Here is a 15,986-nt window from a genome sequence, read left to right as displayed (position 1 = left end):
GGGTCACCACATATATAACATAGAATCCTGGCATGTACTCTGTTAAGCAAAACAAGTGTACAGATATGATACAAAGCACTACCTGTGTTATTGCATCAGGATTTGTTAAAAGTAATAATCTCACTTTGAAATGGGAGAAAATTCAATTGAAGAGTTATCTTTATGTTTATATGTATTCCATAAATCTCATCATTTAAATGTTCTCTCATTTCATTTTCACATTTATAAACAGCAGGCATCTTGCACCCAGTGGCCTGTAGACACAGTGGCATATTATAACACAAAAATACACCCATTTGTTGAAATGGGAGGAATTTAAAGTGAAGAAACTTGTTTCATAAAATATTATGGCGTAGTTGGATTGACTAAAAGTGGAGGAAAACATTAAGACACACGGTCTGTTTCACAAAGGTAAGCTTACACATTTAAAAAAAACAAAAGAAGACAATCCTTTCTTTCTGCATTTGCAAAGATACTACTCATAAATCTCTTTGTGAGCATCAAACATTCAAAAATTGCACAAAAGTGGAAGGTCCTTAATGTTTCATAGAAATATTTTTCTTCAATTTGTATTCGCCCCATTAAAAATAATAACTCTATGTTTCAGTTATTAAATTTGGCACAGTGTCTACCGGCCACTACGAGCAAGAAGATGTCTGTTTGTAAACACACTTTGAAATGGGAGAAAATTAAAATGAAAACTTAACTTAATCATTAAGTTAACTCTTCATTTTAATTTTCTCCCATTTAAACGCATTCATAAGCATCAGTTTGTTCTCCGCTCCAATATTTATTTGACAAGGACTTTTATTGAAGAGTTAAATACCGCAGTGCTTCAGTTCATCCGCTCTGTGCCTGACCCTGGGTTGTAAATCTGAAATCAGCATTGCTCATGATCAGGCCCTGCCATCTGCACCCTAAAGATAATAATGTAAAATAAACACAGCCTTCGCTTTACTTCACAAGGGAAATGCAAAATGTGCTTATATAACAATTCACTCACTGCTGCAAGCTACTCTGTAGGTGTCTGTGAGCCACCTAGTCTATGGTTTATGTTTTACTTACAGCCCACTACTGTACCAATGCCTAAATATCCCAGTCCAGTCATCGTTGCCAATGTCTTTGTCCATTAACACATCTAATCAGCTTTATCTCTATTAGCTGGGGCCTGGGCTATTTGTGCATCTCAAAATATTTTGTTAATTTTAGCTACTTTAATGATTTAATTAGCTCAGTTTCATAATAGAAAAACAATTCGATTTATAACTGCATTTTTGTGTGAATTGTAGCTCACAACATGCTAATGTCTATTTTTTCAATCAGCAGGTGAAAGAAATCTAAAATGAAAGCAACTGTCAGAACATCATGTTGGACACCAGAGAAAGCAATCCTAATGTGGAGACATTAACCCCCCCGAAAAGTATGAGACATATTTTAGAGACTTTAGCTCATGAAAGGTCTGTGATTGTTATTGATGTGAGCTTCTGATGTAAACAGCCTTTTTCTGTTCAGAGTTGGAACCACACACATAAAAAGGCATGGTGTGTGTCTCAACAATATGACAGCAATGAACACTTGAAAGACCCTAAGCAATCAAGACATCTACACATGAGAACGTACAGAAAGATTTTATAGAAATACCCATCTGGAAAACATTACGTACACTTCAGCATTTTAAGACCAGATAAATATACAAGACTTTAACTGTAGATGAACAAAACCATTCTGAATTTAAAAAACTAGTTAATTAAGTTGAGTTTTCAACACACATGGATCTGCTGAAAGACACAGGTCAGACTGAAACAAGACCATATGAATTTACTCAGTGCGACAAAGCCTTTATTACAAAGACACAGCTGATACATCAGCAAACTCTTACTGGTGAGAAACCATATGAATGTTCAGAATGCTACAAAGCTTTTAATCACAAGGGTGAACTATCACTACATCAGAGAAGTCACACTGATGAGAAACCGTATAAATGTTTTGACTGTAACAAGGCTTTCAAATGTAAGAGTAAGCTTTCAGTACATCAGAGATATCACACCGGTGAGAAACCTTATAAATGTTCTGAGTGTGACAAGGCTTTCTTTACAAAAGGTAATTTGATGATACATCACCTATCACACACCGGCGAGACACCATATAAATGTTCTGAATGTGACATGGCTTTCAAGCAAAAGGCTCATCTATTACGTCACCACAAGAATCACACTGGGGAGAAACTGTATAAATGTACAGAATGTGACAAGGCTTTCAAGCAACACTTCAAGTTGGTACAACATCACAGAATTCACACTGGTGAGAAACCATATAAATGTTCTGACTGTAACAAGGCTTTCAAATGTAAGAGTAAGCTTTTAGTACATCAGAGATATCACACCGGTGAGAAACCTTATAAATGTTCTGAGTGTGACAAGGCTTTCTTTACAAAAGGTATTTTGATGATACATCACCTATCACACACCGGCGAGACACCATATAAATGTTCTGAATGTGACAAGGCTTTCAAGCAAAAGGCTCATCTATTGCTTCACCACAAGAATCACACTGGGGAGAAACCGTATAAATGTACAGAATGTGACAAGGCTTTCAAGCAAAACTTCAATTTGGTACAACATCACAGAATTCACACTGGTGAGAAACCACATAGGTGTTCTGAATGCAGTTATGCTTTCATTACGAAAAGCGAGCTGACGAGACACCAGAGAACCCACACTGGTGAGAAACCGTATAAATGTTCTGAATGTAGCAAGGCTTTCAAGCAATGGAATGGCCTTTCAGAACATCAGAGATATCACACAGGGGAGAAACCTTATAAATGTTCTGAGTGTGACAAGGGTTTTGTTACAAAAAGAAACCTGATAATACATCAGCGAACTCATACTGGGGAGAAACCATATTCATGTTCTGAATGTGACAAGGGTTTCATTAGAAAGACACAGCTGATGTCACATCAGCAAACTCATACTGGCGAGAAACCATACATATGTTTTGAATGTAGCAAGGCTTTCATTACAAAGAAGCAGTTGAAGATACATCTCCAAACTTATACTGGTGAAAAACCATTTAAATGTTCTGCATGTCACAAGGCTTTCAAGCAAAAGAGCGAATTAACATTACATGGGCAAATTCACACTGGGAAAAACCACATAGGTGTTCTGAATGCAGTTATGCTTTCATTACAAAAAGCGAGCTGACGAGACACCAGAGAACCCACACTGGTGAGAAACCATATCAGTGTCCTGTGTGTGACAAGGGTTTCTCTGCAAAGCCGCTGCTAACAATACATCAGAGAATTCACACTGGTGAAAAACCCTATACATGTTCTGAATGTCAAAAGGCTTTTAAGAGTAATGGTGAACTTTCGCTACATCAGAGAAATCACTCTGGTGAGAAACCATATAAATGTCCTGAGTGTGACAAGTGTTTCACTACAAAGAAACTGCTAATAATACATCAAAGAGATCACACTGGAGAGAAACCGTATAAATGTTCTGAATGCCAAAAGACTTTCAAGCAAAGGAGTGGACTTTCAGTACATCAGAGAAATCCCACTTGTGAGAAACCTTATAAATTTTCTGAAATTGACAAGGCTTTCATTACAAAAAGACATTTGATACACCCTGTATCTCACACCAGTGAGACACCATATAAATGTTTTGAGTGCGATAGGAATTTCAAGCAAAATGGTCATCTATTGCTTCCTCACAATAATCACACTGAGGAGAAACCCTATAAATGTAGAAAATGTGACAATGCTTTCAAGCAAATTCAAGTTGATACTGCATCAGAGAAATCAAACGGATGAGAAATCATACAAATGTGAAAAGGCTTTCAATCAACAGCAGGACCTATTAGTTCATCACAGAACCCACACTGGGAAGGAACTATGTAAATGTAATGCATGTCAAAAGGCTTTTAAGTGAACGAGTGATCTATCACTACATCAGAGAATACACACTGGGGAGAAACTGTATAAATAGTTCTTACTGTGAAAAAGCTTTTTCACTCACAAAGACAAAACTGATAATACAGCTTTAAAATAAAATGGTAATCTGTCATTTTATCTAAGAAGCTGCTCAAAGAAAAATCATAAAAATGCCCTAAGTGCAAAAAGCATTTTATTTTAGAGAGATCCAGTGACTTATCAGATAATTCACAGTAGAGAGAAAGCATGTAAATGTTCTGAATGGGACAAAGCATTCACTCCAAGATATAGCTAATAAGAAATAAGAGCACATATGCTCTTGAGAAATTTAGAAATGTTCTGAATGTGATACAGCTTTCATGCAAAAGAATAATATTTCAGAAAGTCAACTATCAGGAAATTATGTAAATTGTCCTAATTTGTCAAGAATTCAATTAAAAAAGGACTGGTGATACAAAGCAATTTAATGCACCGGCATTACGGATACTGTCATGCCTACAGGCTCCCCATTCCATGTTTTTAAAAAAAAACAACTGAAAATAGCAATAAACATTTTTAGCCGGTTCTGCAGTGTGGAGGAGGTAAGAAGTAGTGTTTCCACATTTACATTTGTCTGTGCAATGTTTAGTGAGTGGTAGTGTCATTTGCACATTACCACACAATCAGTGAAAATAGGCGTAAAGGCGTAGTATCTCTACACCCCCTCCATACCATCATACACCATAAAAAAAAATACACCCGGGTGTTTTGTAACTCATAGCCATATTGCCTATCATAGGTGATATATTAATATCAGAATAACATCCCATGTGTCCGTACCCTCCTGTGGTGAACTTGACGAAGGAAGTGGAGCGTGTGTATTGGTGAATGTGCTCGACATGTTCAGGGTACTTTGGTACATATCCCTTGGACACTGGTGAAAACACTACTCTCCTTTTCTCTCCTGGTCATGCGCAATCAGTGTATGACTATAGGGCTACCCCTCACTCTGCATTTCCTTGAGAAACAATAAGTCCACCCCAGAAGGATAAGGACTTATCGTTTCCATCTGTTTTTTCCACAGGTTGAAGGCACAGAGATACAACATATTGTAAATATGTCGCATCCCTGTGCTTCCAAATTAGCGCAGCGCAGCAAAATGACTTGCTGTGCTAGTTTATTGTAAATTTGCCCCAAGGAGTTTACAATATAACTTATGAATGGTGTCAGAGGTTGGAAAGACCCATCTTTATATGAGTTAAGGGGTCTACAATAGTCAGAAAATAGTCAAAATATCATCAATGTATATTATAAGAAAGTAATCGAAAAAGTCTTGTAAGACATCATTAAAAAAACAATTGAAATGCAGCAGGGATATTGCACAGGTCAAAGGGCATAACACAATTCAAAGAATCCGTACGGTGTCCTTGAGGCTATGTATCACTCACCCCCTCTCTGATACGGACAAGATGGTAGGTTCCACTTAAATCCAGTTTGGTTCAGGCTTTTGCTTCCCTTGCCTGATGCAGTGAAATGGGAATGAGAGGAAGAAGGTACTGACTCATTACAGTTATGTTCTTTAAGGTCTTTATTGCCTGTGAAACACAAAAGATTTTGTGGCTCATGTTTTTTAATTATTGGTCCAAATGTTTGTGTAGATGTATATTTTCACTTTCCTCAAAAGCACTGTATACTAGAACCCAGAATGAGATCTGTCTGGCAGTCATAGGTTCTATGTGGAGATAGTATTTCAAACCTTTCCTCAATAAACACATCTGAGGAGGACAGGTATATTTCTGGCCCACCACTCTTTTTCGGCCAAAGAATGTGAAATATGCAGTTCTAACAATCATGGAATATTCCGATACACACGTTTGCCAAAATACTTACTTGAACTGACTAGTCCATGATCACGAGGGTTATGTAATATTAACTATGTCATCCCTAAAGGTATTTGAAACTGGGGTGCATCAATAATGTCAAATTGAATCAGTTCTTGATGATGCCTATGTTCCCTCCCCCATTGTTTAACCCCTTGCATGCTGATGACGGCCCCCGGCCGTCATGCATCACGGTGGGTGTGTGCTGATGACGGCTGGGGGCTGTCATGATCCCGCCCACTCTTCAAAACAGCCGCACAGCGCGAAAATTCGCGCCGCATGCAAGGGCTTAAGAACAATCTCACAAGGGGGTGTGGCCGTGCTGTCAGCCAGCATGGACTTGATGCGGACCTGAGGTGAGAGTTCATCCCATTACCCAGGGAGTATCCTGATGGTAGTAAAGATGTAGAAAGATTGAAAAGCCGCACTGACAAGGGGCGGGAAAATCTGAGTGATTTACATTCAGAATTGGTCAAATCACCCACCTTAGGCTGATGCATGGATTGTAGCCTCAGAGTCCGTCAGCTACAAGGGCCTTTCATAACTGACGGCATTGCTGCTCTTCATGGTGCCCTATAATCCTCTTGAATCCTGCGGCCGTCATTTTGATTGATACCTTCTACAGCACTGTGTCTGACTTGCGACCAGTGTTGAATTGGGATTAAAAATCGGCCCAGGCATGCTCAAAAAATGTGGCCCGCATTTGCATATTGCCTTTCCGCAAATCACTGCTTCGGCAACGTTTTTTATAAAATAAAAGGGGGGGGGAGGGTTTTTGACTGAGACATGCTTTCTTAACTTTACTTAGATAAAAAAAAATACTTGAAAATAAGTGAGGACACTTCTGCTCTGGCCCCCTGCACCCGCTCAATATGCATACATTAATAGGCTGACCCAGCGAGAGAAAGGGAGTGACACCTCTGCCTGTTGATAAAAGGGAGGTAATGGACGCCCATCTGCCTCCAGAAGGGCATCTCAGGCACCCACTGGGCCACTGGCGGCATCCGAACACCACAGACACTGCCCAAATCAGCCCCAGGCTGCCCTAAAAAGCAGCCCACAGCTGGACCTTGGATACCGTCCCCTGTGCCATTACCCGAGTGCCCGCCTTACCAATCTGACCCTGCCTGCGACCAATAAAGTGGAGCTGCCCTACCTGAGCCCCTCTTGCTGATGGCAGGCATGAGAAAATAAAGGAGAGTGCTGGAAACACCCAAAGTTGCTCAGCTGCCCAGATATGCATGACATGCCCAGCTAGAAGGGTGAAAGAATAATAAACCTGTGCTGACTGCAGTGAATCAGCATACCAAATCAGAAATACATCTAGCCCCACAAGAAGGTCAAACACTACATTGTCAGCCACTTCACTTATGCATATGTATACCAGGGTCAAAACATTAGTGCACCAGGGCTGAGCAACAGGGGGCCCAGAAACCCTGTCCATGCGTTGACCACCATAACTGTAGTCCTCCGATACAATATAACATGCAGGGACAAGAGACTGGAAGTCCTGACATGATGTGACATCACTCTCCTGAACTGGTCTGCCTCTGAACTAATATGAGCAGCGGGGATGACACAGGACTGGTCACGAACATAGAAACGAATACTATTCTGCTAGCTCTTAAAGATATCAAACATATCAAAACAATAGATAGTAAATCTGATGCGGATTTAGGAGGAGCGTCGCCCCACTGCTCAAAAGGAAAAAAATGATAACTTATCGTTATTTTCATTTTATTTTTCCTATTGCAGTCGGTGGCTCTAGGGCGGGACTGGGCTGGCCAGAGCAGGGGGAGGAGTGGTTTGCCCTCCCTAAGGGCGCAGGACTGCTTGGACGGACCTCTAAGGTCGGCCAAGCAGTCCTGTGTACTTTGCATCTTCCCCACTAGGCTGCATTATACAGCCTTGTGAGGCATATGCAGAGCCACCCATTCTACGTATGAGCACCGATCCACGGTGCTCAGCCCAAGTGATTGGTTCAGCAGAGCCTTGGAACCTGGATGCTTCCTACTTGCTACTGCCAGACCGGAGACAAGAAGAAGAGGACGGAGGAGAGGCGGCGGATGGCCGTTTTCAGGTAAGCATGTTTTTTTTCTTTGATTGCCAAACTACCCCAGCCCAGACCTGCCGGTATTAAGTGTTCTACAAATCACAATTAACATAACATAACAGGACCGTAACACTCCAAACTACCCTACTCCAATCTACCCCTATCTACTCCACTTCAATTTACTCCACTCTATCCCAATCTACCCCACTGCAATCTACTCCTCCTCACTATACTCTACTCCAATCTACCCACTCCAAACTACCCCACGTTAATCTATCCTACTCTAATCCACCCAATCTACCCCACTCTACGCCCACTCCATTTCAATCTACCTCACTCCACTCTAACCCACCCCACTCCACTATTCCATAATCTATCTCACTCCACTTCAGTTTCAACTCCATTCAATTCCATCCAACTCATCAACTCTAGACCAATCTACCCAACTCCACTTAACCCCAATCTACCCCACCCCACCCCACTCTACCCCAAACCACTCCAATCTGCCCCACTCAAACCCAATCAACCCCACACTAATCTACCCCAATTCACTCCACTACATTCTAATCCACCCCACTCAAACCTACCCCAATCTACCCTACTCAATCTATCCCAATCTACCCCACCCACTCCAATGTACGCCTTCCAACCCACTCAACGCCAATCTACCCAGCTTCATTCTACCCCACTCCACTACAAACTCCTCTGCAATCTATCCAACGCCACTCCAATCTACTACACTCCAATCTACCCCACTCCACTTCACTCCATTCCACCCAATCTACCCCACTCCACTCTTCCCTAATCTATCTCACTCCACTCCAATTTAGACTCCACTCCAATCTACCCAACTCCACTCAGCTTCAGTCTACCCCACTCCAATGTATCAACCCCAATTTACCCACCCCAATCTAACCCACACCACTCGACTACGTTCTAATCCATCCCACTCCACTCTACCCCAATCTACCCTACTCCACTCTACCCCAATCTACTCTAATCAGTATACACCACTCCAATATATGCTAATCCAACCCACTCCAATCTATCTCACCCCATTCTACTCCACTCCAATCTACTCCAGTCCAATTTACCCCACTTTACTCCAGTCTACCCCACTCCAAACTACCCCAATAATCCCTCTTGACTCTACCCCACTCCAATTTATCCTACTCCAATCCAATCTACCCTACTCCAATACACCCAATCCAACCCACTCCACCCTAATCTACCTAACCCCACTCTTCCCCAGTCTCTCTCACTCCACTCCACTCTCGACTCCACTCCAGTCAATCCAACTCCACCCCCACTCCACTCTCCCCCAATGTGCCCCTCTCCAATCTGCCCACATCAATCAACCTAATCTTCTACTCTATCCAATCTGCCACAGTTCATTCTACTCTACCAGCTCCACTTCACTCTGTATACCACATGCCGCTTAAATCTACCCCACTGCAGTCAAACCTAACCCTCTTAACCCCAATCCACCCCACTCAAATCTAGCCTACCCCACTGCAAACAACCGCACTAAAATCTACCCCACTTTAGGCTAACCCAATCCACTCCAATCTACTTCACTCCAATCTATCTCACCGTAGCCTGATCCGCCCATTCCATCCTAGCCCACAACCCTCTATCCAACTCCACTCCAATTTACTCCACTCCAATCTACCCCACTCCAAACTATCCCACTCCCAACTACCTCACTCCTATCTATCTCACTTCAGTCTACTCCACTTCGCTCCAGTCTAACCTACCATAATCCACCCAATCAATTAAACTCCTATCTACTCTACTGCACCATAATCTACTCCACTCCTCTCCAATCTATTCCTCTCCACTCCAATCTACCCCAATCCACTGCACTCCACTCTTCCTCAAGCTATCCCACTACAATCTACCTCAACTATATCCGACTCCAATCTACCACACTCCACTCAAATCCACCCCACTCCACTCTACCTCAATATATCCCACTACAATCTACCCTACTCGACTCCAATCTACCCCACTCCACTCCAATCTACCCCACTCCACCCCTCTTCAAACTACCTATCCCAATCTATAACACACCACTCAATCTACCCCACTCCAAACTAGTCCAAACTACCCCCACTCCATTCAATTATCCCCTACTATAATCCACCCAATATACTCCACTCCAATCTACCCGACAACACTCAGTCTACCCCAATCCAAATCATCCCACTTTTCCCGAATCTATCCCACTCCAATCTACCCCAATATATACCCCTCCACTCTACCCCAATTTACCCTACTCCTCTTTACCCCACTCCAATATACCATGCTAATCTACCCAACTCCCCCACTCCAATCTAACCCACTCTACCGCCACTCCATTATACTCCACCCCACCCCACCCCACTCCATAACATTCGAGATAGACTAGTTGAGAAAGGCAGAAGCAGAAATAATACTATGGGAATTAATCTAAACCCAATAATCCAACCAATGCTAAATAAATTGCCCTAGTGAATGACTTCAGCCCGCAAAAACACAGACGTGTGATGGAGATATATTTAGTGGGTATCCGCTGGTAGACGCGCAGGGATTAAAGGGGGAGCACTTTCTTCTCCTTGCCACACGACTTTATATCACACATAGATATCTGATTAGTATCTAGTAAGATAGCCGCATGAGCAGACACAGTTTCATACACCCACACAAGATTTCTGATCACTCACCTGTCATGTTACAGCTCTGGCTTCCAAATTCAAAGTTTCCGCTAGCCACCTGGAGGTTTCTAGTAGAAGCATTGACAGACACACTATTCCGAGATGATCTCCAAACCGGAGTCATAGAGTACTTTGAGATTAATACCGGTTCAGTATCACTTCATATGGGAGGCCTTTAAACCCTACGTAAGAGAGGTAGTTACTTAAAAGCAATGTGGTATCCTAAGAGATGTCACTGCTCAAATTACCTGTATTTAAAGTGACATGCACAAGTTGGGGTATGCACCAATGTTGGTACAAACAATGATCCTGGAAATAAACTCCATCATAAGTAAATTCAGACATGGCTGATTGAGAGGTGGTGTATATGGGCAAGAATGCGCTGGCAAGGCAAAAGGCTGGAAAAGAGCGGCCAGGCAAGATGCTGCCATGACCACCGAAGAAAGGGAAAAGATGAACATCTTACAAATAAAGGCAGCAGCATGAGATTTAATAAGATACTAATGGAGTTCTACACATACTACACACAATGCTATATCCTGCAAACATCTACATCACCTTCCAGATTTACAATATTTATACAAAATTGCTATTGTACCATTACAGGACCACCACAGATAAACACTGTCTGAACCCGTCTCAATTAGTACATATATCTAGCCACAGATGAAGTGGCTGGAGGGAAAGCTCCAGAAATGAATTGATTGACCTTGACATTTTACAAAACACAGAAGGAGCTGCTAACTCCACATCTCCTGGAGATGTACCATTAAGCGTTGGAGGAAGATGAGATTTCACAGTCACTACAAGACGCAATAATTACAGTCCTACCAAAATTGGGGAAAGATCCCAACAAATGTCCATCACTCCCTATGTCTGTTAAATTTAGATAACAAAATGTTGGCAAAAGCAATAGCAGGCCAGTTGACACCTTTTTTTGAAGGGCTTCATTCTCCCTCACCAGTCTGGGTTTGAGATGGAGTGATCCATCTCTTCAAACCTGCTCACAGTTTCATCAATTGAGCCTACAGCTGGAGGCCACAGCGACTTCTCTTAACATCGTGAAGGCCTTCAGCTCTCTTGAGTGACCTTTCCTCATGGGTGTGTTCTGCAAATGAGTATCGAGGGATACATGATGCAAACTATGGCCACACTCAAGATGATATCCCTCAAGAGGGTCAAGATCAATGAGCTAACATCAGACTCGATAGTTACAGGATTGGGAAGCACACAAGGATACAATCTCTCTCTCTCCGTTGGAATTTGTCGTTGCCACTGAACAATTCGCAAGCTACATATGCAAGAAACACATTAGGAAGGGCTTGAGCTTCCAAATCGGTTGCGTGCTTGTATCAATGTACTGGGATAATATTTTACTATATATCAGGGAACCGGCAGAGGACCTATCACCAGCGGATCGGGATATAATATGATTTTCAGGAATCTCCATCTACTGGAGCACATGAGATCTTTTCTCTCGATTTGAAAATATCTTATTAACCTGACCTTGAGTTCCCATTCAATTGGTGTGGTGGTTCTTTTAGCTACTTGGGTGTAACTTTACTCAGAGTAGTGGAAATGGTCTTTTCAAATAATTGACGGTCCGGTAATTGGTAAACTCATACATAACAGACACATGGATTAAGCTCCCTCTATCTGTGGCAGGAGGAATAACCATGATAAAATTGTGATACTGCCAAATGTTTTATATCTATTTACAGATATACTACTTCAATTAAATCAGGGGTACCTTTGCACTCTCAGGTCACAACTCAGTAGACTAGTATGGCGGGCTGACACTAAACAGGGATACACTAATATTGCCATCTCAGAGGGGGGATTGGATGTCCCGCACTTTGAACTGTACTATCCGGCAGCACAGGCTGATCATGCACGATAGTGGTTCCAAACTACGCTTGACCTCCCATATCTTATGCTTAAAAAAGAGCAAGCAGGTGAAAACCCATTGCACACCATATTCCCCTGAGGCACGCCTGCTAAGACCACGTGCCATGGCAGTAAAAGTCACCACCACCATGGAAACCAATGAAAGATCAGGAAGGTTATCCAGGCACTGCTTTACTCACCTGTAATTGCTTTAAAAAACAATTTGCTCCTACCACTAACTGAAGTATGGATGGTTATAGCGTGCTCCCCTGTGCGGAAGTGAGTTTGGACTTCATCTCCCATAATGACATTTTTAAATGAAAGCACAGGTCTTGAAACTTAATGACATGCGATTGGCACATGTGTGTGGGTATGTGGGCAGTGCGTAATGTCTTTCAAAAAATGAATTGCTGAGGCTTTACGTTTTAATTAGGTGCTCCCTGCCCCGCCCCTCACGATGCTAGAGTTGCCGAATACCAGGGCTGACTGAATAGTCTTGCCTATTTCTTCTGTATCCTTTTTCTCTCTATTTTTGTCTCTTTCTGTTTTTTTTTCCATTCCTGCTTTCTAACTTTGACACTGTTTTCTTACCTTTCTGTTCACCCTTGTTTCCCCCTTTTCTTGCTCTATGACAAAGTCTATCGGTAAAAGAGAAAAACAAAAACATGACTTGGCTTCTAGATTAGTTTTGTGCTCACCCCTTGCAACCAGTGGCACAAATTAGGTCTTGCATTCATTTATTTTAAAATAATTAAAGATCGGAACAGGACTTTTCGGACAGTTCATTCTATCTTGCTCTACCTACCAAAGAGGTCCTTCTGTACACATCCCTATAAGACACAAGAGAAATCCCATTTTTAACTCGCTATCGAATAAAGACAGGGGGCCTCATTTATGAAAAGTGACGCATCGCTGCATGAAAACAGCGATGCGTCACTTTTCACTGCGCCCTCCTTGCGACACCAATGATGCGTCATAGTTAATGTATGACGCATCATTGCGCAAGGAGTTACAGATACGTTAGTATTTCTGACGTATCTGTAGGCGCAAAAGTGACGCATTGCTGGAGTGTGCCACAAAAGTGACGCAACTCCAGCAATGTGTCTTTTCACGTGGGGCGAGCCCCATGTAAAAGGGCCTGCGTCAGTCTTATGCCTGCTGTGAGGCAGGCGTAAGATTGTGACGCATTTGAGTCCTAGAAGTGACGCAGTGAAATCTCATAGATTTCACTGCGTCACTTCCATGACTCTTTCTTGCTTCAGAACGCCCCCTGCATACATTATACCTGGCGCAGGTATAATGTGGCGCAGGGGTTTACAAAGTGACGCATTTACCTAGATGCGTCACTTTGTAAATATGGCACAACAAGTGCGTCACAAAAAGTGACGCACCAGAGACGTAAAAGTGACGCATGGCCTCATAAATGAGGCCCAGGGTATGTAGGATGGTCTTGACTTGGCCATTTCTCTCTTTTTTTCTTTTAGAAATGGCTATGTACACCTAGTATCTGCTGTCATAATCCTGTTTTAGGAAAACAACATGTACATGTTAAAGATTCAAAAACAGTTTTTACTGATTGAACTGCGTATTTCAACTTGAAGTCTAACAGGAAAGGCCCATGCAGTGTCACCTCCTCCATCAAAGCTGCCACTTGTAAACATATATCCAAGCACTGACACTGTAGAGGAGAGTGAACACTGAGCAGCAGGCCAAGAGGCCAGGCCAGTCTACACAATGCTATACAGATGGAATATACAGTTCCCTCAGGCTAGAAGCTCAGGGCGGCATGTAATCAACAATAGTCCCGCAGTTGTTCAATGATGAGTTCATAATATGCCAGAGTGTGTAACCAAAAAGCCACAAAATGAGCTTGCACTGGTGAGTGGACAGAAAGGTCCGGTACAGCCTCTATGTATTGGCCTTATGAGGATTGCCTTCACATTACTAGCCAGTTGTCTCACCCAGATTAAACATAAAAGCACTGTTTGTGATTTAGTGAGAATGGTATCCTTGACACACACATATCCTTGTCATACAACAATACCAGACAAATTCAGCGCATTTAACTGATGCTGGCTCCAATCTCAGAGCCAGCTCAATAACTGCTGCCAGATCCCCCTCATTCACTGCACCGATTAAAGGAAAATGGACATAAGGAGAGAGTGAAAACTGGTGCCGAAGAGATAAGACGCGGCCTTCGACACGGTCCACCATGACATCTTACTTGACCGGTTGAAGGCCTGCGGAGTTCAAGGGAAGGCCATTGACATACTTAAAGCCTTCCTGTCCAGTAGAGTCCAGAGGGTGGCCTTAGGAGACTATGAGTCAAAACCTTTCATCTTGCCCTGCGGAGTTCCTCAAGGCTCGTCTTTGAGCCCTACGTTATTTAACGTTTACGTTAGCTCATTGGCGCCAGTAATTCGGGCACATGGTTTTGATCTTACATCATATGCTGACGACAACCAGATTGTGGTTTCGGTATTACCAGGGAGGGAAGATGATGTTGCTAGGAATTTCCAGGAGTGTATGCTGGCGGTCAGAAATTGGATGGCAGTTAATTGCCTTAAATTAAACTCGGCAAAAACCGAAGTCATAGTCTTTGGCTCCAATATTAATTTCTGGGGCCCAGGATGGTGGCCGGACCAGATGGGCAAGGCTCCCACCCCAGTAGCTAAGGTGAAAAACCTGGGGGTGTTGATCGATGATCAACTTACCTTTCGTCCCCAGGTTAATGAACTATCTTCTTCGGTGGCCTACCTGCTCAAATCCATCCGCAAGATCCTGCCATTCATCCCTGGCAGCGATAGGAAAACGGCTGTTACAACGTTGGTAATGGCAAAGTTGGATTACCGTAATAGCCTATTACTGGGTGCCCAACAGGGGGTACTCAATAAGTTACAGGTACTCCAAAATGCGGCGGCTAGGCTGATTCTGGGGATCCCTAAATTTGTCCCCGTGTCTCAGGAGCTGGTCAAGCTGCATTGGCTTCCAATGCGAAAGAGAATTCTCTTTAAAGCTTTATGCATAGTATTTAAGTCCTTACAAGGCAAGGGGCCTTTATTCCTTCGGCGGTACTTTTATTGGTACCGGCTGACTAGAAATCTTAGATCAGCTGACCTGGGGTTGATCGCGGTGCCTCGAATTAAGAGAGCGCGCTGGGGGGGCAGAAGCTTTGTGCTGGGTGCAGCCAAAGCCTGGAATGCCTTGCCTCACGCCCTCAGAAAACTGACTGACATTATGGCACTTAGAAGAGCTTTAAAGACATGGTTGTTTACCATCTGATTCCCTAACCTGTCTCTATATCAGGAGTAATACTTAGCGCCAGGACACCTACGGGTAGCAGAGCGCTGTACAAATGTCAAAAATAAATAAATAAATAAGAGGTGATGGGAGGTATGCAAATGGAAGATTTCAGAAAGATGTGGGGATAAATGGGACCCCCCATCCCTACCCGCGCCTCACCCCGATGGGCATGCAAGACTGATGCTGACGCAGCATCCTGTTGCACACATGCAGTGCTCCTTTCATTTGCAATTGGAATATACATGACCATTTATCAG

The 15,986-nt window shown here is 42.8% G+C and overlaps 2 protein-coding genes across 5 annotated transcripts in view; one reads left to right on the top strand and one right to left on the bottom strand.

Annotated features, from left to right (window-relative positions):
- The window catches only part of LOC144772323 (uncharacterized), a 33,458-nt gene extending 29,407 nt beyond the window's left edge, over positions 1 to 4,051 (top strand). For 2 of the 4 annotated variants that reach the window (XM_078656560.1, XM_078656561.1), the window contains one exon: positions 1,324 to 4,051. In XM_078656560.1, the coding sequence (XP_078512686.1) occupies positions 1,770 to 3,200 (1,431 nt within the window). In that variant the 5' untranslated portion in view covers positions 1,324 to 1,769 and the 3' untranslated portion in view covers positions 3,201 to 4,051. The remainder of the gene's footprint in view (positions 1 to 1,323) is intronic. The other 2 variants (XM_078656563.1, XM_078656562.1) reach the window with 1 other exon arrangement.
- The window catches only part of LOC144773705 (uncharacterized), a 195,689-nt gene that overhangs the window by 57,937 nt on the left and 121,766 nt on the right, over positions 1 to 15,986 (bottom strand).

This window comes from Lissotriton helveticus, chromosome 8 (assembly GCF_964261635.1).
Source record: "Lissotriton helveticus chromosome 8, aLisHel1.1, whole genome shotgun sequence".
In the NCBI taxonomy this organism is placed as follows: domain Eukaryota; kingdom Metazoa; phylum Chordata; class Amphibia; order Caudata; family Salamandridae; genus Lissotriton; species Lissotriton helveticus.
Note: the sequence above shows the minus strand (reverse complement) of the source record. Positions and strands in the feature narration are given on the sequence as shown.